At 39.2% G+C, this 22,377-nt stretch overlaps 1 protein-coding gene across 2 annotated transcripts in view; it reads left to right on the forward strand.

Moving 5' to 3' along the window:
* Positions 1-656: 656 nt before the first annotated feature.
* The window catches only part of LOC122549920 (epidermal growth factor receptor-like), a 271,066-nt gene continuing 249,345 nt past the window's right edge, over positions 657-22,377 (forward strand). Inside the window, exon 1 of one of the 2 annotated variants that reach the window (XM_043690147.1) lies at positions 657-909. In XM_043690147.1, the coding sequence (XP_043546082.1) occupies positions 831-909 (79 nt within the window). In that variant the 5' untranslated portion in view covers positions 657-830. The remainder of the gene's footprint in view (positions 910-22,377) is intronic. The other variant, XM_043690148.1, reaches the window with a different exon arrangement.

Below are 22,377 nucleotides of genomic sequence, written 5' to 3' on the forward strand. Positions count from 1 at the left end.
CAACTTTTTTAAAAAAAGGTTTTGTGATTTACACATGAAAGAAGTGAAACTATCACTGTATTCTAACAGATGAAAGGCTTAACAATCAATTTTTCAATGTATAATTTCAGTTACATCACACTGCAAATTTTTGCTATAAATTCTGTGTTAGGATCGAGCCCTCCACAATCACCTGATGAAGGAGCGTCGCTCCGAAAGCTAGTGTGCTTCCAATTAAACCTGTTGGACTATAACCTGGTATTGTGTGATTTTTAACTCTGTATACATGTACGCATTGCTAAAACGTTTCTGCTTGTCCTTATATTTTAAAAAAAGAATTAAGAGTGAGATCTTAGCAGCTGGGAAGAAAAGGCAATCCCAAAGGTAAAACTTCTGAACTTCAGTTCAATTTTCGGCTATTAAAGACTTGTTCGCACCATTCCATCATTTTCAAACATGACTTATTTTCATTATTCTCGCTGCTATTCTGAGCTCTCGCCCTGCCCTAAAGTGACACAAGGGTTAACAAGGGATGTCTGATGCCTGGCCGCTAAGTCTCGTTCATCCAGTGGATGTGTGTACGTGGGATGCCATACCAGAGGAGGGTGTTCTCTCTGCCCAGAGGACTGTAGGACCCAGTGAGTGTCAGTCTCACCTGGATTCTCTCTCTCCTCCCAGTGAATTGACGTCAGGCTAAGTGCTAGCTTCAGGCTGACACAGGCAGACAGAGACAGGGAGAGGGAGGTACAGATCCAGAGACAGGGGCTGGGCTGCCTAGACTCAGTGCTAACTGCTGCCTGCGCTGGTGTGTGCTCAACAAGGAATATCGCCCAGAGGGAAGCCGCTGAACCATGTTGTGTTCCCTGCTGCCGGGCGCCGTCCACCTCCTGATCCTTTTAAGTTTGGGCAGCGAGTCCCTGTCCAGGGAAGGTAAGAGCCACAGGGAGAAAGAGAGAACAACTTTGAAAGCGCTGGCTGCTGCTCCCGCCTCTCCGCTTCCGAGACACCTCCTTGAGTGAACTTTTCAGGACAAGGGATCTGGAGGCAAGGGCAGTAGGTGGGGAGGAGCGAGATTCCCAAGTGCAGGAATGTTTGGCACTGGGAACTGTTGTGTTCGTGGGACTTAAAGTCACTTTGCGCTGTCACCCTCTTTCTCTTTCACCCGGAGAGCAGGGGCGAGTGTTCTGACTATCGGAGTAAATCAGTTAACGTTGAGTGCCTGTCTAGTGCTTCATGCCTTTTCCCGGGGACTTTAACCTGTAAGAAACTCTGTAAGCAACGAGTTGAGTTACGGGCTGTTTCTCTTGCCAAGAGTAGGTCATAAAGTTTGCGTTTTCTCTAAACAAGCGCAGATTATTCCCCATTACTGGTCGCAGGCGTTTCCTTCTTGGTCTTTTATCGCAATTTATATATAATTTTGATTGCATAATTGCGTGCAGTGTTACTTAAAGCACAGCTCAAAAAAGAGAGGTGTGTGTCTGATGCGTTAGGGATCTCAAGGTTCAACCATGGATTATTGCAGGTAAAGTGTGTGCAATGCCAATGTACGACAATGCAAAAAATCCTGCTTTCTGTGAACTGAAGCAGCATATGTGAATTCTTTTGCCTGTGTTTGTAACCGTGCACAACATAATCTTGATTCACATTTCACAAGCTGTAGCATTCTACAAAAGGGGCGAATTTGCACTCTGAAACAATCTGTACTTTTTTTAAAAAAAAACGTTAGTTGAAGGGCTAAATGCCCTCTGGAATTAGACGTGTAACATTGTTGTAGCGGCTCTATGATGCTGAGTTCTGCTAAGTGTAACCTAAATGTCCATTGATATCTCATCAGCATGATGAATATTTCTTGCACTTGCAGTTCACTATCGAAGCTTTAAGTGAGGAAGTTGTCAGCATACTGCTTCAGGAACAAATAATTGATTGTAACGAAACAGAAGTTGCTGGAAAAGCTCAGCAGGTTTGGCAGCATCTGTGCAGAGACATCAGTTATTTATCAGGTCTGGTGACCCTTCCTCAGAATTGATTTCGTTTTAAAACTGAATGAAATTGTGTTCTTTGAGTTTTGTTTTAAGTCCCACTGCTGAGTGACATTTTTTAGGGTACTAGTTAGCTTGAAAGTTTTAATCGTCTAAGTTGTTAGTTAAAGGAAGGAGCTGTTTCTAATAAAATAATGTTGGTGCTAGAAATCCAAAGTAGCTGCAGGAAGTATAGGAAATGCTTAATCGATCAGGCAGCCACTGCCAACGTTAGTGAAATGTCAACTTTGTTTCTCCACAGATGCCGCTGGTTCTTTTGGGCCTTTTGTTTTTTTAATTATAACAGTTCCTTAATGCACCAATCTTTTGTTCAGCATTTAAGAGAGTGCCATTTCCAAGGAAATACAAAAAAAGCTGGTGATTTTATGAGTTGCCACATAACAGTGAACCACTCATTTGCGAATTGCTCATTGCTTGAAAACAAAATTGTAAAGGCAGTATTTAGGTTGCAATGGAAAGGAACTTGACATTGTGATTGTTCATAATTTTACTTGAGCATTTAGTGTTAAAATCTATTTAGTTTGCTGGTTAATTCAGTGGTCGAAAAATAACTCCAACAAATACAAATTTACTTTTATATACATGCCCATCCATTTCCTTCTGCCTGCTCAGAATAAAATCAAGCTTGAAATATGAGGGCATGTCCAGATTAATCTTGTATTCCTCTGATGATAGAATATTAAAGAGTAATCTATTTGGAATGTTAATAATGTCTAAAGGATTTGATAGAGTGGAGAGGATTCTTGCCTCTTGTAGAGAAGGCAAAAATAACATGGGGGCATTAAACCTAGGGCTGTCCAGGCTGTTCAGAAATAATGTCAGCTGAATTAAAGTGTGAGTTCAGTGCCACAAATGTTGAATTATGCTAATTTTGTATGGTCTAAATAAATTGTAAAGATGTCCAAATTAATTCAGTTTATGAGCTGTACTTTCAACAAAAGTCTTTCGTCCTGTCAACTTGATGTGATTAAACATACTTCATAGAAAAATGATCAGTGTACCACCACTTTAGCACCAATGATATTATTAGTTAATGTCAATATTTGATTGGCATTTTCTGTGCACTGAAGCTATTTCAATCCGAAGTCAGACAAAGTTTAATACATTACTGCAGTAATTTTCCCTCCTGAATAAATGTATGTTCATGAAATGAACTAATATAGTCCCACCAAATTTCCCTTCATTTGCTGTATTTTCCCCCCAGATTGAACAGAGTACTCTTGATTTTTTAAAAAAATGCTAATTGCTGTGACATTGTCAGAGGGGTGATGAGTTTAGACATTGGCAAGGTCATGTATGGCAGTATATGATTAACTCTGTTCTCTTTAGAAGATCCTCACAGATTAAGTGCAAACAAACTAAGCAGATTTTTTAAAATCCTGCTTTCATCATAGATTTAATGGATTTCCAGCTTTTCAGACATTTGATCTCAAAGGATGAATTGACTTGTAGTACATTTACATTCAGTTGCATTGTGTGCTTCCCTATAGCAATTCCCTGCAAGGTGTTTTCAGTTGGCAGTGAGATGGTAGAATTTTTGATGCTTGAACTAAACAGTTAGAGCACTTGTGAAATGGATCTTGCTTTACGGTTGCTTCAGACATGTTTTCTCTATTTAGTGAGAGTACTAAAACACAAAATATACCCTCTCAAATAGCCTTCTTTTCCATTGCATGCTACATGTACAGAGTCTGTGTAATTTCAAGGTCATTTTTATATCACGTAGAACATCGAAAATGGGAACAGGAGTAGGCCATTCAGCCCTTCAAGCCAGCTCCTGTTTAGTATGATCATGTCTGATCATCTAACTGAGTAATCTCTCCCTTTTCGTACCCTTTGATCTTTTTAACCCTAAGAAGTGTATCTAACCCCTTCTTAAACACAGGTAATGTTTTGACCGCAACTGCTTCCTTTAACAGAAGATTCCACAGGCTCACCACTCTCACTGGGTGATGAAATATCTCCTTATCTCAGATTTAAATGAACAACCCCATATCCTTAAACTGACGCTTGATTCCGAATACTCGTGATTTTAAAAAAAATGCTGATTGCTGTGACATTGTCAGAGGGGTGATGAGTTCAGGCATTAGCAAGGCCATATATGGCAGTCAATGATTAATTCTGCCTCTTTGGAAGATCCTCACAGATTAAGTGCCAACAAACCTTGGGAACATTCTACATTTACCCATTCGAGTTTGAATTTTCTAGGTTTCTGAGATCCCCTGCCCCCACTCATTCTTCTACGTTTTTGTGAATATAGACGGTGGCACAGTGGTTAGCACTGCCTCGCAGCGCGAGAGGCCCGGGTTCAATTCCCGCCTCGGGCAACTCTCTGTGTGGAGTTTGTACATTCTCCCCATGTCTGCGTGGGTTTCCTCCGGGTGCTGCAGTTTCTTCCCACAATTCAAAAATGTGCAGATTAGGTGAATTGGCCACGTTAAATTGCCCGTAGTCTTAGGTGAAGGGGTAAATGTAGGGGAATGGGTCTGGGTGGATTGCGCTTCGGTGGGTCGGTGTGAACTTGTTGGGCCAAAGGGCCTGTTTCCACACTAAGTAATCTAATCTAATCTAATCTAGACCTAACTGATCCAGTTTCTGTTCGTACGTAAGTCATGCTATCAGAGGAATCAGTCTGGCAAATCTTTGCTGCAGTCACTCCCATTGAAAGATAAGGAGACCAAAACTGCTCACAGTACTCCAAGTGTCCTTTCACCAAGACCCTGTACAGTTGTAGAAAAATGCCTTTGCTCCTGTCCTGAAATCCTCGCACTATGATGGCCAACACAGTATTTGCCTTCTTCTCCACTTGCTGCACATGCTTGCTTGCTTTTAGCAAATTGTATACACGAACTCGGGTCTCATTGCACCTCCTCATTTCCCAATCTATTACCATTCATAATATTGTTTCTCTTCTTGTTTTTGCTACCAAAGTGGATAAACTTACATTTATTCACATAACACTTTACCTATCATGCATTTGCCCAGTCACTAAACTTGCTCAATCAGACAGAAAATCTTTGCATTCTCCCCCCACCCAGCATTGTGCCATCTGCAAACTTGGAGAGATATATTTATTTTCCTCATCTAAATCGTTACTATATATTAGAATAGCTGGGATCAAAGCAGAGATCCCTGCAGAACCCCACCGCCACAGAAGGAGCAAAGATGTATTTATTCCTCCTCTGTTTCCTGTCGGCAGACCAGATCTCTATCCGTGTAGGTTTATCATTCCCAATCCCATGTGCTTTAATTTTACATGCTAGTCATCTATATGGGACTGTTTCAAAAGGCTTTAGAAAATCCAATTCAACCATTCCACTTATCAAGTCTGCTAATAAGATCCAGTAGATTTATCAAGCATAACTTCCCTTTCATATGTCCACACTGACTATAAACGATCCTGTCACTATTTTTCATGTGGTTTGCTGTTAAAACCTTTATAATGGACTCTAGTATTTCCCTATGACTGATGTCAGGCTAATTGGTTATGGGTCAAGTGCTGGATAATGGGAATAGAATAGTTAGGTTTCATTGACGGGCCAAAGGGCTTTCTCTGTGCTATAGACCTGTATGACTCTGACCACCAATGCATCCAGTATTTCTAGAGTGACTTCCTTAAGTGCTCTGGGACATAGATTACCAGGCCCTGTGTCTTATTGAGCTTTAATCCTATCAATTTCTGGAACACCATTTCCCTATTAATACAGATTTCCTTCAGTTCCTCATTGTCCCTAAACACTGCATTCCCCAACCTTTTCAGAACACTATTTTGTCCTCCTTTGTGAAGATTGAATCAAAATATGTATTTAATTGGTCTGCCATTCTAACATCTCGGGTTTTTGATTGTAAGGGATGCACAGTTGTCTTTTTTCTCTTCACAAATCTTTAGTGGGTTTCACAATCAGATTGCATTGCTTCTCCAAGCTTTCTCTCGTACTTTTTTTTCCCTCAATCAATCCCTTTGTCTTCCTTTGATAATATCTGAACTGCTGTCAATCTCCAGGACTGTTGCATTTGGCCAATTTACATACCCCTTACTTAGATCTAATACTATCCTAATTTTCCTTGTTGGCCATTTATTTTTGTGCCAAATAGGGAATGAGCAACAGTTCTTTTCCACATCACAATGTAACACAACTTGCAGTTTTGTCAGGGGGTCCAACCATAATCAGATATAAAATGAAAGATTTGTAGAAACACTGGACCTGGAGTGCAGATCGAATCAAAGTACAAATCACTGCTTAGTCAAACCCTCATCTACTCTATGATTGCATGGTAAGGTTTCTACAAAATGAGTTAGTTAGAAATAATCTTTATTGAGATCACTCTCATCAGACCATTGTTCCAGTTTTGAAGAATATAATGCATATGCGTTTTTAGTTGGTAATATGTGCTTGTTTATGTATGTGGCTAAGTTAAGTGCAGTAGACGCATAGCCTTTTAATGTACGGGTAGGGGGTGGGAAGAGAGCACAAAGAGAAAATATTGAAAATGTCTAAAACAAAAATGTGAAAATGTTGTGAAAATTAAACATGTCAAACAACATCTGTGGAGAGAGAAACAGCGGGTTGATGTTTCATGTAGATGGCCTTCCATGAGGGTTCCACTTGATGTGAGCACAAAAAAATTGTAAGTAAAACTAATATGTAGGAAGTCTTGTTCCAGACAATCCTAATGACCCTTCATATCTTCATCTTTCAATTGTTACAAGTTTATTTGAGGTTTGGTGATCAACTTTTCAGGTTGAAGCTATTTAAAACATTTTTCATAATGAATATGATTTTTTTTCCATAAACTGTATTCTTTAACTTATATCTTTTGAATATTGAGGATCAATAGTGGAACTTAATATCGCAGGAACTGGCTGAGGAAAATGACTTAGATGCTTTCAAAAGGAAATTAGACAAGTATAAGAGAATAAAAATATATACCGAAAGTCTACAATGAAGCAAATGAATAGAAAGTAGCTGCAGGAGCAGGCCATTTAACCCTTCAAGCTGCTCCACCACTCGATAGGATCATGACTGATCTTCTATCTCAATGTCAGATTTCCACTTACTCTCTTACTTTTAATATCTAAACATTTAGTGATTTTCTTCCTTGACTAAACTCCGTGACCAGGCATCCACTGTCTTCTGTGGTAGAGAATTCCTCTGGTTAACCACCCTCTGAATTAAGAAATATTTCCTTGTCTCAGTGCGAAATGGCCTACTCAGTATCTTGAGACTGTGACCCTCTGATTCTAGATTCCAGGGGAAGCTTCCTCTCTGCATCTAGTCTGTCTAACCCAGGGGTGGGCAATTAATTCTTCCAAGGGGCCACATGAGAAACCTGAGTTGTGTTGGAGGGCCGAACCAACAATAAGTTGAACTTAATTCTGCTCAGTATTAATTTTCTCCCATTGTAAAAAGTACTAAATTATGTAATTTTGCACTGAAACTTATAATCAAAAGAATAAGGATATTCTGTTACAATAAAGATATGAAATTGTGGAGTAGGTCAAATATAGAAGAAATAAACAGTAAAAACAATAATTTCAGTATTTCATTTTAGTTTTAACATGTTAATCTCACAAACCAATAATGAAAAGATTTTCATTATTGTTCAGTATTACAAACAACTCTGTACGAAAAGCAATAAGTGCTTTTGATGTTTTTCAGTTCATTTTACTTGTTTAGTGAGAAAAATCCAGTGTGTTTTGGGCTTGAACAAGTGCACTGAAACCTGGTTGAATGTCTGAGGTGGATATGTGAAGGACACCTGAGAGGTGATCATCAGTGATAGAGGATCTGTATTTAGATTTGTTGAACTTCATCATTGAGAATGTCTGTTCACACATATATAGGTAGATCTAAAGAGGACTAGAATCCTCTGAGCATGCTCCTCATGTGGAAAGTTCTCCTCTTTGAGGGAAGAGTAAAAATCAAGCAGTGAGACTGACCTAAAGTACTCTGCCAGAAGTGTGTCAGACTGCAGGTCAATGAGTTTGAGCTGAACATCAGTAGGTGCATTCTCCACATTGCATGTAAATGGGGAAAAAATCATGTGCATTTCATCCTCAACTGCTTTAAAGTCTTGAAATCGCCTTGAAATTACACCATGCAGTGCTTCTAACATAGATGAGTACCTGTGGAGGTGAGCAGCTGAAGGTGCGGCTTCCTTCAGTGTTGGTAAGTGGGTGAGAATGTTGTCCTCCATTTGGCTTGAGAGAAGCTGCAACTTTCTTATAAAAACCTTCACCAAGTTGTACATTTCATGCACAAAAAGGCCCTTGCACTACAGTTTCACATTTAATTCATTTCGTAAGTACAGTCACATCAACAGCAAAACCAAGGTCTGCAATCCAGTCTGCATCTGAAAGCTGTGGAATTATACACCCTTTCTTCACACAGAAATCTTGAATCTCTTCTCTCAGGTCCCATACACTTTTCAGCATTTTGCCCAGGCTGAGCCACCTCACAGCTGTGGGATAGTCTATGTCACGATGTTCAGTCTCATTTTCCTCCAAAAGTGCAACAAACTGCCTGTGATTCAATGCCCTGATGAAGTTAACTATTTTAGTTACAACATCAACCACATGGTTAATTTTTCACACTGACTTACACAACACTTCCTGATGTATAATACAATGCAAAAATACCAATTTCTGTTCAAGGTCAATTTCTGTCAATTTTATTCCTGCATTCTCTTTAAGAAACCAACATTTTTTCCTGTTAGATTTAGACAACCATCCATTGTCACACCTGCCAGCTTGTCCCATTTTAGTCCCAACGTGTCCAAACCTGCATTTACCTTCGTGAACAAATCATTACCAGTTGTTGTTCCTTTCATTGACTGCATGGCTGCCAGCTTCTCCATGATTTTAAAGTCTGTAGTTATCCCACGTATGAAGATAAAGTCTGTAGTTATCCCACATATGAAGATAACTTGCTGGGCTGTGTCATGTACGTCGCCGCTCTCATCCAAAGACAAGGAAAAAAAGCCAAAGTTGACCGCTCTGTGCTGCATCTAAAGCTCCAGACTTCTTGCAATGTCCCCAATCTTTCTCATTACAGTGCGTCGGGAGAGGGGCACATTCTCAAATGCCTCCTTTTTCTCCGGGCATATTAGTTCTGCAGAGTCCAAGAAGCACTCCTTAATGAACTCTCCATCAGAAACTGGTTTATTGTATCTGGCGATTTTGTGGGATATGACATAAATTGTCTTGGCGTGAGCTGACATTTTGAGGGCTAGCCAGCAAGCATCGCTTTTAGCTGTTCACGCATACATGCACGTACACGTGCATATGCGTCCATACATAAATTAAAAAAGCATTGTTTTCAAAACAAAAGCAGCACAGTTGTATTGCGTGCATGGCGTAAATACTTTTTCATTTATGTTCTAATTTAAGCTTGACCTCATGGAGGCCGGACAGGAACGACCAAAGGGCCGGATATGGCCCGCGGGCCGTAAAATGCCCAGGTCTGGTCTAACACTTTTAGAATTTTATACACTTCATCAGATCCTCTCCCATCCTTCTGTACTTCATTGAAAAAAGGCTCCATTGAACCAATCTCTCCCCATACGACACTCCTTCCAAGCCCAGTATCAGCATAGTGTACGTTCATTGTACTCTCTCAGTTTCAAAACTCTTGGGGAGTCCAAGATTGCATTTGAAAATTCCGGTGTAAGGCCTGTATAATCTGCTCGAAAACATCCTAATTTCTGAATTCAAATCTTCTTACAATAATAGGCAATATACTATTTGCCTTCCTAATTGTTTGCTGCATGGGAGGAGACATGTGAACAGCAGCATAATCTGGTTGGGTTGAATGGCCTGTTAATGTGCTATATATTCATTGCAGTTGTGAAAGAATTAAACTTTTTTTATTCAAATTGTTTGTAAAATAAAAGCTGTATTAACTCAGAACTCTTAGTGCTATTGAAGTAACACAACAAATATCAGTAAGTTTAATTTTCAATGACACACCGCAAACTTTAAAGAACTATGGAAAAGGCTTTTCCTCATGAAAGCTATTCAGATAACACATTGTTTTAGACATTTGTTTTTCTATTAGCAGATGCTGTAAGTGCATTTGTAGTAATGAAAGGTTCATAGATTCTGAGATGTCTGCTTCGAAATTTTATTTTCAAAATCTTTTGTCAATAAATAATGACACTACAAGTCATCATTATACAGTTCCGTTTAACATGATTTTCGGCTTTTCAAAGATGAATTACCAGCAAGATGCATCTGTCACTGTGTGCGCACAAAATACCTAATGTGGCAAATGGAAGAGAAAGTCTTTTGGCCTGATGTTAAATTTGATATTAAATTGTTGTAGTTCTACAAAAATGTAGACTTTGTTATTTTTTTATCTAACAAGAGCTATAGGGTAATATTTTTCCAACTGGATAAATACAAATCAATATTTGATTCTAATATTTTACATGTGTGATGTATTGATGTTTCTCTGTAAAGATACACTATTTTAAAGAATAAAAAGCAGAAGTTGCTGTAAAAGCTCAGCAGGTCTGGCAGCATCTCTAAAGAGAAATCAGAGTTAACATTAACTCTGATTTCTCTTCACAGATGCTGCCAAACCGACCTCCCGAACTTTTCCAGCAACTTCTGTTTTTGTTTCTGATTTACAGTATTGACAGTTCTTTCATTTTCTATTTTAAAAAATGTTTGGCAAATCTCTTCTGCTATCAGACAATCAGTGCTACAATTCTGTGGTGTTTTAGACTTATTGGGCCAAATTACCAATTGCCACAGGTAGGTGGGCCCTCCATTTTCTACCACTGGCTGATGTGTCAGTATACCACCCAGCTGAGAGGATGAGGCTGGGGTAGGCTCTGTGTATGAGGGCCTCTGTTGGCCCTTCAGCCCTGAGAGCCTGAGTGACATCTTTAGCTGGACAGTGAGCATGGGCTATGGCCACTAACTAACCTGTCATTAAAATCCACATCTATTGGCAACACATCATGACGTCAGGACCTGGAAATCACTGCAACAATATCTTGACCCCGAACATAATTCAGCCCATTATATGAATGCTGTTTGATAAATACCTGTTTTTGTTCCTTTTCCAATTTTGTACCTAATATTGTTTAAATCAAAGTTGGAAATTTGCTCTGCTGTTACTTCCATTTTCATCCTCATCTAGGAAAGTTTAATAAAGCAAGAGAATATCTAGTTCAGTTTAGTCAGTGATACATATCATGTCCTATTCTCAGCTTGGTTAATTTTCCAGCAAAAGATGGTGGATTCAAGCCGTTCAAAGGACTTGAGCAAATAATCCATGCTGATAATTCAGTCCAGTACTGAGAGAATGTTGCAGAACTGAAAGGAGCTGGCTTCTGGCTGAGACCATTAAACAATGTCCTTTATGTCTGTTCAATTGACGTAAAAGGTCCTAAATCTCTATCCACAACAGAACAGATCGTTCTCCTGGTGTCTGGTCAATATTATTTTTCAACTAGCACTAGAAAAAAGAGTTTTTGATCATTTTGTTGATTTGCTGTTTGTGAAACGTTGTTTGTAAGTTCTTATGTTTCTGAGGACATGACAAGATACTAAGTAAATGAACTTTTCTATTAGAAAAGTGTAACATTAAAAGACATTTCAAATATTTGTAAGACTCAAAAAAAAATTTTGTGATGTTGACCTTTCCCAGTAAACTGAATCCAAACCAACAGATCATTCCACATTAGAAATATTTGAAATTCCTACAGTTTTACACATTAGATTTGTGTGATGTTCCACCCCATTGCATGTATTGTATCTAGCATGTTGAGACAAAATTGTTGTTTTTATGAAGCACTAAATGAAAATGAACACTTCTTCTTTCTTCAGTTCTGAAGAAGTGTCGTTGGACCTGAAATGTTAACTCTGATTTCTCTCCACAGATACTGCCAGACCTGCTGACTTTTTCCAACAATTTCATTTTTTGTTTCTGAATACTTCTTATACTGGTTCAGCACTTTGTATTCGCGTTTCAACATCAGGGTTCTGGAGGGTCAGTTACCTTAGTTGCTAGACTAGAGTGTGGTGTAGAATAAAGCGGAATAAGGTGCAGGTTCAATCCCCAAGCCACTGTGGTAGTTCAGAGAATCTTGCCTCCTCATTTCACCTACACATGTGGGCTGGTTACCCTGAAGCTTTACATAACCAGTTATCCCTCTGGTGGAGAGAGATGCCAGTGGTCCTTTCTGGACTATGGCTCCTTCTTTGACACGTATTCATGGGATATTGGTGTCAGAGTCTTTATTGCACATCCCTAATTGCCCTTGAAAAGGTGGTGGTGAGCTGCCTTCTTGAACTGCTGCAGTTCATGTGCTGTAGGTGGACTCACATTGCTGTTATCAAAGATTTTGACAGTGATATGAAGCAACAGTGATATGTTTCCAGGTCAGAATAATGATTGGCTTGAAGGAGAACTTGGCTTGTGGTGGTGTTCTCATACCGCCTTTGTCCTTCTCGATGTTAGTTGAGTAATCCTTACATTACCTTGCATTTTAGTTCTTCAACTAGTTTGAAAAAGTTCTAACATTTGGTGAATTAAAACAAAACAGATTAAATAAGTGTCATAATTCATCCATGGCTATATTCTTATTTCCACACACTTTTGCAATGCTTCTTAAAATAATAAAGAGGTTGTTACAGGATTGTGCCTCAGAAGTTGTACTAGTAATGGACAACCACAAACATTCTTTTTTCTTCTTTTATATGCAACACGTTCAGTGGAGTAGGTGTCCAGTATAAATGTCTTCAGATACAAATGTTGACTGGTAGCACCATTTCCCAGGACCATGTGGTGAGGGATAGGCTATTTAAGGTGTGTGCTGATAATAGCATTTACTATTAAAATAAATGAATGTTTTCTTCTGTAAAAAGAAGTACATAGTTGTTCTATGCCTTATTCCTTAAATGTTTTTTATCATCTCAGCTAATATGAATGTCTTCAGGTAAGAGATATCTCACTGAAATAAATTATTTTGCATCCATGTACACCTACTTTGTTATGCTAGATTGTGCAATATTTGAAAGAGTGGCTATTGACTTTAAATTACTTTTGGCAGCACCTTACATAAAACTAATCTGTATCAAATAGGTTTGAAACACATAGGTGTAAATTAGTAAATAATTTCAGAACAGGCGTCAGCAAAAGCTACTTTATCCAAAGAATAAGAAATGTTTAGAATAATTTACTGTGTGAGAAGATGGAGATGTGACAATTGAACTTATTAAAACTCCTCCTGTTCAAAGCCATGGTTGAGATAATAATACAATAGTGGGTAACTCTGAAGTTGAATGGCTGATTCCAGTTGTCTGCACTTAAGTTCTTGGTATTTTGAAAACTGTTATTTATTTATTGATAAAGATTGTGATAAATTGGCCTTCTGGAGGATGTGGTATCAGGGGCAGACCATTCACACCAGAATTTCAGGATTTATACTTCATACCTTGTGCCTCCATTCATGAATTATGCCATAGAACAACATTACCACAGACCCCTTTTTCCATGAGAAACCAAAAAATCCTTCATGCTTTTGGGTTGCAGGCCAGGTGCAGCTGCCATGGCTTTTAAGTAAGAGAGGTTGTGAGTCAACAAGTTGTTTTTTGCTTGAAAACTTAAGCTATTTTCATGAATTTAAAAAGATGGCTCAAAATATGAAAGCAGAAAGTGCCAGAAATATGAGAGTTATATATCAGTTTCTCCAATCACATATGCCACCAGAAATGCAAAGCATTCTCTGTTTTTATTTTAGATTTTTAGAATCCCAAGTCCTTTGCTTTAAAGGCAAAGGATCTCTTGCGTGGTGCATAATTAAGATCCAAAAGGGTCATATTTAGTTGATTTGGTTGTACCAGTAGCACAACTTATGCATCAAATAATAGAATTTGTATGATACTCGCATCATTCTCTCCAGTGTTTTCAATACTTTGGAAAGCAGTACTTTTTCAGAAAATCCCACAGTAATTTAGGCTATAGTGCATTCGTTTGGAGTTGATAATATGCTTAAGACGATTAGATAGCCATACCCCCATGCAAAGAGTTTGCTGTATTTTTATAAGTTCTGCCTAATTTTACTGTACATGGCCTATTTTATTGCACTGTCTAATCCCTTTAGTATTAATGAATGCCAGTGCCTGCACACATCTGGGGGGACACAGGTTGTGCATATCCTATTTGTCGCTGTACATCATAAAATCCCTACAACGGAAGCAGGCCATTCGGCTCAATGGGTCCGCAGCGGCCCTGCAAATAGCATTCCGCACAGACCCACTCCCTACCCTATCCCTATAACCTTGCATTTTCCATGACTAATCTATCTAGCCTTCCTATCCCTGGACACTATGGGCAATTTAGCATTCCCAATACACCTAACCTGGACATCTTTGGACTATAGGAGGAAACCAGAGCAGCCAGAGAAAACCCATGCAGATACAGGGAGAATATGCAAACTCCACGCAGACAGTAACCCCAGGATGGAATCGAACCCAGGTCCCTGGGTCGCAGTGCTAACCCCATCACAGTCTGGATTTCTGCACAGCTTCGAAGACACATTACTTCTTGCCCATTCCAATTATAAAATCTTGAAAATTTTAACAAAGAATGGCTGTATAACTATTACATTTCATTTATTGGCTTTACTTGACATGAATAAAAGTTATCCAGCATGTGTTAATAAGCTACATTTATTTGGTTTACTTTACATGAAGAAATGTTGGGTTTGTCTTCAAGTCTCACAAACACAGGAACTAAAGTTTACAAATCAAAAGATCAGTTGAAAACTAATGGCAACATCACAGGCAGATAACTGTAAGTAAGTCCCTCAGAGTATTGGACCTCCATGGATACTGAACTGACAGAGCAGCTGCAAGACCAGATTTATTCCCAATCAACAGCTGTTCTAAATAAAAAACATACCATTGAAATGAAGCAGATTTGTTTATGCTGACGCTACCCACCTCTCTACATAGTTTTTTTTTCACTAGCAAGAAACCAAACAGATTTGAATTGTATAAACAGTCTTTCATGACCTGCTCACTGCAGAATCTAGAATTGTCAATGGGATATCACCAGACGTGCATTAGTTTGATGGAAAGGTGCTCCTGAACACTGATGACTCTGGTTCCAATTCAAGGAGAAAGCTCTGATTTTTAACTTTGTTTGCTGCATGAACAAGATAATTATTAGAACATGGTTTAAAAGAAATTTGAGAGGATAACGTTGCCAATTGAACTGGAGTACAACCAATTGAACATTTGACTCACCACTTTGAAACTTTTTGCATTCTTAAGGATATCCAGTAAATGTTGAACATTTTGTGCATGGCTTCACATTACTAATTATCTGAAGTCTGCTGTCTCGTTTTACTTTGAGAATTGATAAATAATTAGTATCTTAAATGCAGAAAGCTGGAAGTTATGAGTTCCTCCTTGGTTTGTGTTTTATCTTACTGATTGCTTACTTTGATTGAGGCTATGTAAGAGACTTGTTATGTTTATTCATTCATTACACACAAATGCCAGAAAAAAATAAGGACTGGTGCATTGGAATGTGAATCTTTAATTGCATGATCAGTTACAATCGTAGCCAAGCAACCTCTCTGATCTAGAATATAAAATTTTACAAAGTTTATACATGGGAAGTGGGCATCACTGGGTATGCCAGCATTTATTGCCTAGAGGGCAATTAAGAGTCAACTGCATTGCTGTGGCCTGGAGTCACATGCAAACCAGATCAGGATTGCAGAGTTCCGTCTCTAAAGCGCATTAGTGAACCAGATGTGTTCTTATGTCAATTGATAGTGGTTGCATAGGTGGCACTAAATTTGCTTTTATTCCAGGTTTTTACTGAATTCAAATCTCACCATTGGTTATGGTGGGGTTCAGTAGCCTTGGGTTCTGAATTACTAGCCTTGTGACATTACTGCTATGCTACTGCTGCACCTGTATAGTGTTGGACACATCAAAACTACTTCTGTATGTTTTATCTGTCTTTCTCTCCCATGATTCCATTTATTTCCTCAGTCTTTATCTTGAGTTCTGTATGTGATTTAAATCCATCTTATAATGCCTGATTTATACTACCTAATATAGACATTGCAGGTCTGACTTTAACCCTGTCAAAACCACCTACTGGGATTGTGGGAGATATAGCAGTTTGGATCAGTAATTGACTTGCTGAAAGAAGACAGAGGGTGGTGGTAGATGGGAAATGTATATCCTGGAGTCCAGTTACTAGTGGTGTACAGCAAGGGTCAGTGTTGGGTCCACTGCTGTTTGTCATTTTTATAAACTATCTGGATGTGGGCATAGAAGGGTGGGTTAGTAAATTTGCAGACACTAAGGTCGGTGGAGTTGTGGATAGTGACAAAGGGTGTTGTAGGTTACAGAGAGACATAGATAAGCTGCAGAGCTGGGCTGAGAGGTGGCAAATGGAGTTTAATGCGGACAAGTGTGAGGTGATTCACTTTGGTCGGAGTAACCGGAATGCAAAGTACTGGGCTAATGGTAAGATTCTTGGTAGTGTAGATCAGCAGAGAGATCTTGGTGTCCAGGTACACAGACCCTTGAAAGTTGCCACCCAAGTTGACAGGATTGTTAACAAGGCATACAGTGTTTTAGCTTTTATTAATAGAGGGATCGAGTTCCGGAACCATGAGGTTATGCTACACATGTACAGAACTCTGGTGCGGCCGCACTTGCAGTATTGTGTACGGTTCTGGTCACCGCATTCTAAAAAGGATGTGGAAGCTTTGGAAAGGGTGCAGAGGAGATTTACTAGGTATGGCAGGAAGGTGTTATGAGGAAAGGCTGAGGGACTTGGGGCTGTTTTTCTTCGTGAGAAGAAAGTTGAGAGGTGACTTAATAGAGACATATAAGATAATCAGAGGGTTAGATAGGCTCTCCTTGTCCACCCTTTATCCAAGTATGGTGATGGTGAGCATGAGGGGGCATAGTTTTAAATTGAGGGTGATAGGTATAGGACAGATGTCAGAGGTAGTTTCTTTACTCAGAGTAGTAAGGGTATGGAATGCTTTGCCTGCAATGGTAATAGATTCGCCAACTTTAAGTGCATTTAAGTCGTCATTGGACAAGCATATGGATGTACATGGAATAGTGTAGGTTAGATGGGCTTCAGATTGGTATGACAGGTCGGCGCAACATCGAGGGCCGAAGGGCCTGAACTGCGCTGTAATGTTCTATGTATTAGGAGTTTGCATATCTCTCTGAGGATTCTTCAGTCTAATGAATAGAATTGCTTCACTGTTGTCTGACATGCTCATGGATGTAACAGATGCCACCATAGAGGATGCTTCCTGGCTCAGATGCCCAATGACAGAACGTATGCTCAAATATCCACCAGATGTCTGCAGAAACTGTCAGTATACTGAATGGTGAATGCCATTCTTTTCCCGATTGACTTTTACCTGCCAATTACCAAGTGTAAACCAGCATTAGACTTATGCTGCAGGAATAATGGAAATTTATACATTTGTATCACATTTGTTCCAAATGATATTGTTATCTGTTCTTAGGAAATGTTACAAGCTGCAGTAGAAAGCTGTATGTAAGATTGAGAATAATTAATGCAGGATGTTCAGTCAATGGCCCTTGAAAAGAGATGATTGATACGGTTTGAATAGTTGATGAATACCCGCAAGACTTCTTCTTTGAAAAATGGTCACTCAATTCCACCATAGCAACTAATCTATGTTTTACCACTCCTGCTGGTCTGTCAGTCAATTATTTTTAATTTCCATGGTGAATATCTGTTCAGCTATGGTAATTTTGTCCGTATAATGTGTGGGAACAGCATGACAGTCTAATATGTAAATGACATTTGAATCAGGCTTGTAGCTTATTCAAACCAGATCCAGCTTTCTCCAAATTATACAATATTATAACACATTAAATAGGGAAAATGTGAGAGAACATGTTGATGTTTTAACACTATAATAATGATTTCAAACAAGATTAAGTGAGCACAGCTTGTGAAACATATCTGTGTGGTGAAGATAAGTTGGCGTACTCTGTAGTTAAATTGAAAAGAGTATGATGAAACAGGGAACATGGAGAACAGATTGTTTGATCAGCTTCTCAGGTAGGTAGTGCTCAGGGAGAGCTTGTGATCATTTGCCAATGAGAGTTATCTGGAAAGTCAAATTGCAAAAGGTTATTATGTTTGTGGACAGTTAAATTTGATTTACATTAATAGTTATTCTAATCTCATTTTTCTGTGCAGCTTGAAATAACTTTTAAAATATATATGTAAATATCTTATTTTAGAAAATAATGTTCAAACAGGGTAATGTGTTGATTTGGCTTTGAGTTGTTTAAAGAATTGAATTCGGGGCATGATTTTCCTCTCCCTGGTGGTGGCAACAGGTGTCTTGGAGAAAAATTTGCCCCTTTCTTGTTGACACTGCAATTAAGTGCTGAGTGAGAGGTCCATGGACAACATTTTACATTCACCAGCAATAAAGGCACTCACGTAATGGCCACTAAAGGCCCTCAACTTGCTACCACCTCTGGCTCCTTGCTGGCTGAGAAAAGAAACTCGGCTGCCCAAACAAGACCTCCCTGTCCCTTGGTGGTGTGGGGTCTGCAGTTGCCCAAATCTGGGGGCAATAAAGGTACAGATTTGGGGATGGGGGCATGTTGAAGGGGTAGCCTCTGAAAGCTGCTATCTACCCTTGGCACCCTGCAATCCTCACTTTGTCTGCCAGCTCTTCTCTCGCTGCATGGGGGGTAGCATGTTAATCATCCCTAATCACACTCATGCCAATGCTTTGAAAAATTGTACCTATTGTCACAGTAATGCTCAAGCAGATGTTGCTGCGACTCAGTGTACCTATTATGTAGGTGTTTAAGTTTTGTTTTTGTCTTTTTTTTCTCCCCCATTTCTTTGATTATTAGACCGCACAAGAGGCATGTTTTAACTGTTCTCCATAGTAAAGACACCAAGTACCTGTCACGCCGTGTTCTCTGACTTGCGTTGGCCAAAGCAGCATCTCTACTTTAAAATTCAAACACATGTTTTCAAGTGTCACCCTGCCCTCATGCTTCCCTAGTTCTGTTCTTTCACTAGCCCCACAAGCCTCTGAGATCTCTGCATCTGTACATACTCATATTTTTCACTCCACCATTCCCATTATTCATTATATTAAAGGTGCAATATAAATCCTAGAAATGTTGATGTGCCTGAATGTAATATAGTTTTGCCATGACTTTTAATGCATCATATTTTTCACCAAGATTCATAAAATTGATCATGTTTTTAGAATTAGATTCCATGAAAGCAAAATACTGTGGATGCTGAAAATGTGAGGCAAACACAAAGAATGGTGAAGAAATTCAGTAGGTCTGTCAGCATCTGAGGAGAGAGAAACAGTTAACATTTCGTGTCTGAGATGCATCTTCAGAAGTCTGTAGAAGAGTTATACTGGATTTGAAATGCCAATGTTTCTCCATAGATGCCATTGGAATTGCTGAGTTTCTCCAGCATTCTCTGAACTCGTTTTAATAGTTACTGAAAGCTGGGTGCGATGGATTCATTCAGAGTGAGGATTGACATTTACTTGCATGAAATACTTTCACTCTATTGGTGATTGGACATTCAGCATGCGGCTGCAAAGAAGGCAACATGTCAGCACATACTTTCTTGAAAAGGATATGAAAGAAAACCTGAGAACATTCATATAAATATTACACTGCTTTCAAATTTCTATTTTAAATATACACTGACAATCTATAATTTGTAACAGAACCTGAATTTCTAAATGATTAGATACCAACTTGGGGACAAAAGTGCTCTTAGGCAAATTGGAGTCACTTAGAGTCATAGAGATGTACAGCATGGAAACAGACCCTTCGGTCCAACCCGTCCATGCCGACCAGATATCCCAACCCAATCTAGTCCCACCTGCCAGTACTTGGCCCATATCCCTCCAAACCCTTCCTATTCATATACCCATCGAAATGCCTCTTAAATGTTACAATTGTACCAGCCTCCACCACATCCTCTGGCAGCTCATTCCATACACGTACCACCCTCTGCATGAAAAAGTTGCCCCTTAGGTCTCTTTTATATCTTTCCCTTCTCACCCTAAACCTGTGCCCTCTAGTTCTGGACTCCCAAACTGCAGGGAAAAGACTTTGCCTATTTATTCTATCCACCCCCCTCATAATTTTGTAAATCTCTATAAGGTCACCCCTCAGCCTCCGACGCTCCAGGGAACACTTCTCAGCCCATTGGCCCATCTGGTCCAGATCCTGTTGTAATCTAAGGTAACCCTCTTCGCTGTCCACTACACCTCCAATTTTGGTGTCATCTGCAAACTTACTAACTGTACCTCTTATGTTCGCATCCAAATGAATATTGAAGAACAGAGTTTACCAATTTGTCTTTCTTACTAATCATTATTCATTTCAGTTTTATTACAACAAAAATTTCACAAATAATCTAACTCATCAGTAAATTGATTATTTTTAAAAATGATGAAGAATTAAGTCTAAAATCTGTTCATTCATAGAACTCCTTACATTCTGTACATTTTAATGTTCAAACATATCTGTTGTGCAGTCTAATAATCAAAGAAATGGAGGGGAAAAAAAGACAAAAATAAAATTTAAGCACCTACATAATATGCACACTGAGTCGCAGCAATATCTGCTTGAGCATTACTGTGACAACACGTACACTTTTTCAAAGTAAATGGCATGAGTGTGATTCGGGATGATTAACATGCTACCCCCCCCCTGCAGCGAGAGAAGAGCTGGCAGACGAAGTGAGAATTTGAGTGCCAAGGGTGGGTGGTGGCTTTCAGAGGCTACCCCTTCAACATCACCCCCCCACCCCTAAAGTTTGGTGTAATTACCCTGCTCACCTTAGGGGTTATGAATGTTTTCATGCTATAAATGGCTGCATAACTATCTGCTTTTAACTCTAATTGATTAATGCATGTTTTCAAACATTTATACACATTTACATGCTGTGGATTCATGAATTGCAATAGGAACTCTTGTCTTTGTCCTGTTTTTTAAAATGTTTGGACTAAATAATGCATCAACAAAACTGGTACTTGAAGATATTCAAACTGAGAGATTCCACACAGAAAACCATTTGATAGCTTTCTCCAGGCTGCCTTCGGAGAACTTAAGCTTTCTACTGACTTTAATAAATTCAGCAATTATGCTTATAGTGCACACAAAAAGATTCAGATAACGTTTATGTCACAACACAACAGCGAATTAGAAATCTTGTTGGCTGTTAGATTCTAGATTAGAGTGATGTTGGAAAAGCACAGCAGTTAAGGCAGCATCCGAGAAGTAGGAAAATCGACGTTTCGGGCAAAAGCCCTTCATCAGGCTCTATTTCATCAAGAATAGAGCCTGATGAAGGGCTTTTGCCCGAAACACGATTTTCCTGCTCCTTGGATGCTGCCTGAACTGCTGTGCTTTTCCAGCACCACTCTAATCTAGAATCTGGTTTCCAGCATCTGCAGTCCTTGTTTTTACCCTGTTAGGTGACAGAGAAAATGAAAATGAAAATGAAATTTAAAGCTGCCAACTTTGAATTATTTAAAAAACAAACAAACACCGGAACTGGAGTAAACCATTCAGACTGTCAAGCATGCTGTGCCATTTAGATTATACCTGATCAGATACAACTTTTTTTTAAATGAACTATTTCAATCTCTCTTGGTGTTATTAGTCTCCAGACATCTGCTGATTTCTGTCTTGAGCCCAATCAATGATTGAGTCCCCATAGCCCTCTGTGACAGAGAATTCCATAGATTCACTACTTGTTGACTGAAGACATTCTTCTTCATCTCCACCTCAAATGATCTATTCCTTATTTTGATGTTAAGTCCCCTGGTTATAGATTCACCAGCCAGGTCAAACATCATACTATGTCCACCTGATTATGCCCTGTAAGAATTAGATCATCTGTTAATCTTTGAAACTTGGGAGAATGCAGGCCTGGGTTCCCCATTTTCTCCTCATAGGACAATTCCACCATCCAAAGGATTAATCTGGTCTCGAGAAACTCCATCACTGAAAAACATATCTTTTCCTCTGGTGAGGATACCAAAACATTACTGCAGTGTAATCTCACCAGGGGACTACTCTACTTGTCATTTACGTAAATGATTTGGATGCGAGCATAGGAAGTACAGTTAGTTTGCAGATGACACCAAAATTGGAGGTGTAGTGGACAGCGAAGAGGGTTACCTCAGATTACAACAGGATCTGGACCAGATGGGCCAATGGGCTGAGAAGTGGCAGATGGAGTTTAATTCAGATAAATGCGAGGTGCTGCATTTTGGGAAAGCAAATCTTAGCAGGACTTATACACTT

Source organism: Chiloscyllium plagiosum, chromosome 5, assembly GCF_004010195.1.
Source record: "Chiloscyllium plagiosum isolate BGI_BamShark_2017 chromosome 5, ASM401019v2, whole genome shotgun sequence".
Classification (NCBI taxonomy): domain Eukaryota; kingdom Metazoa; phylum Chordata; class Chondrichthyes; order Orectolobiformes; family Hemiscylliidae; genus Chiloscyllium; species Chiloscyllium plagiosum.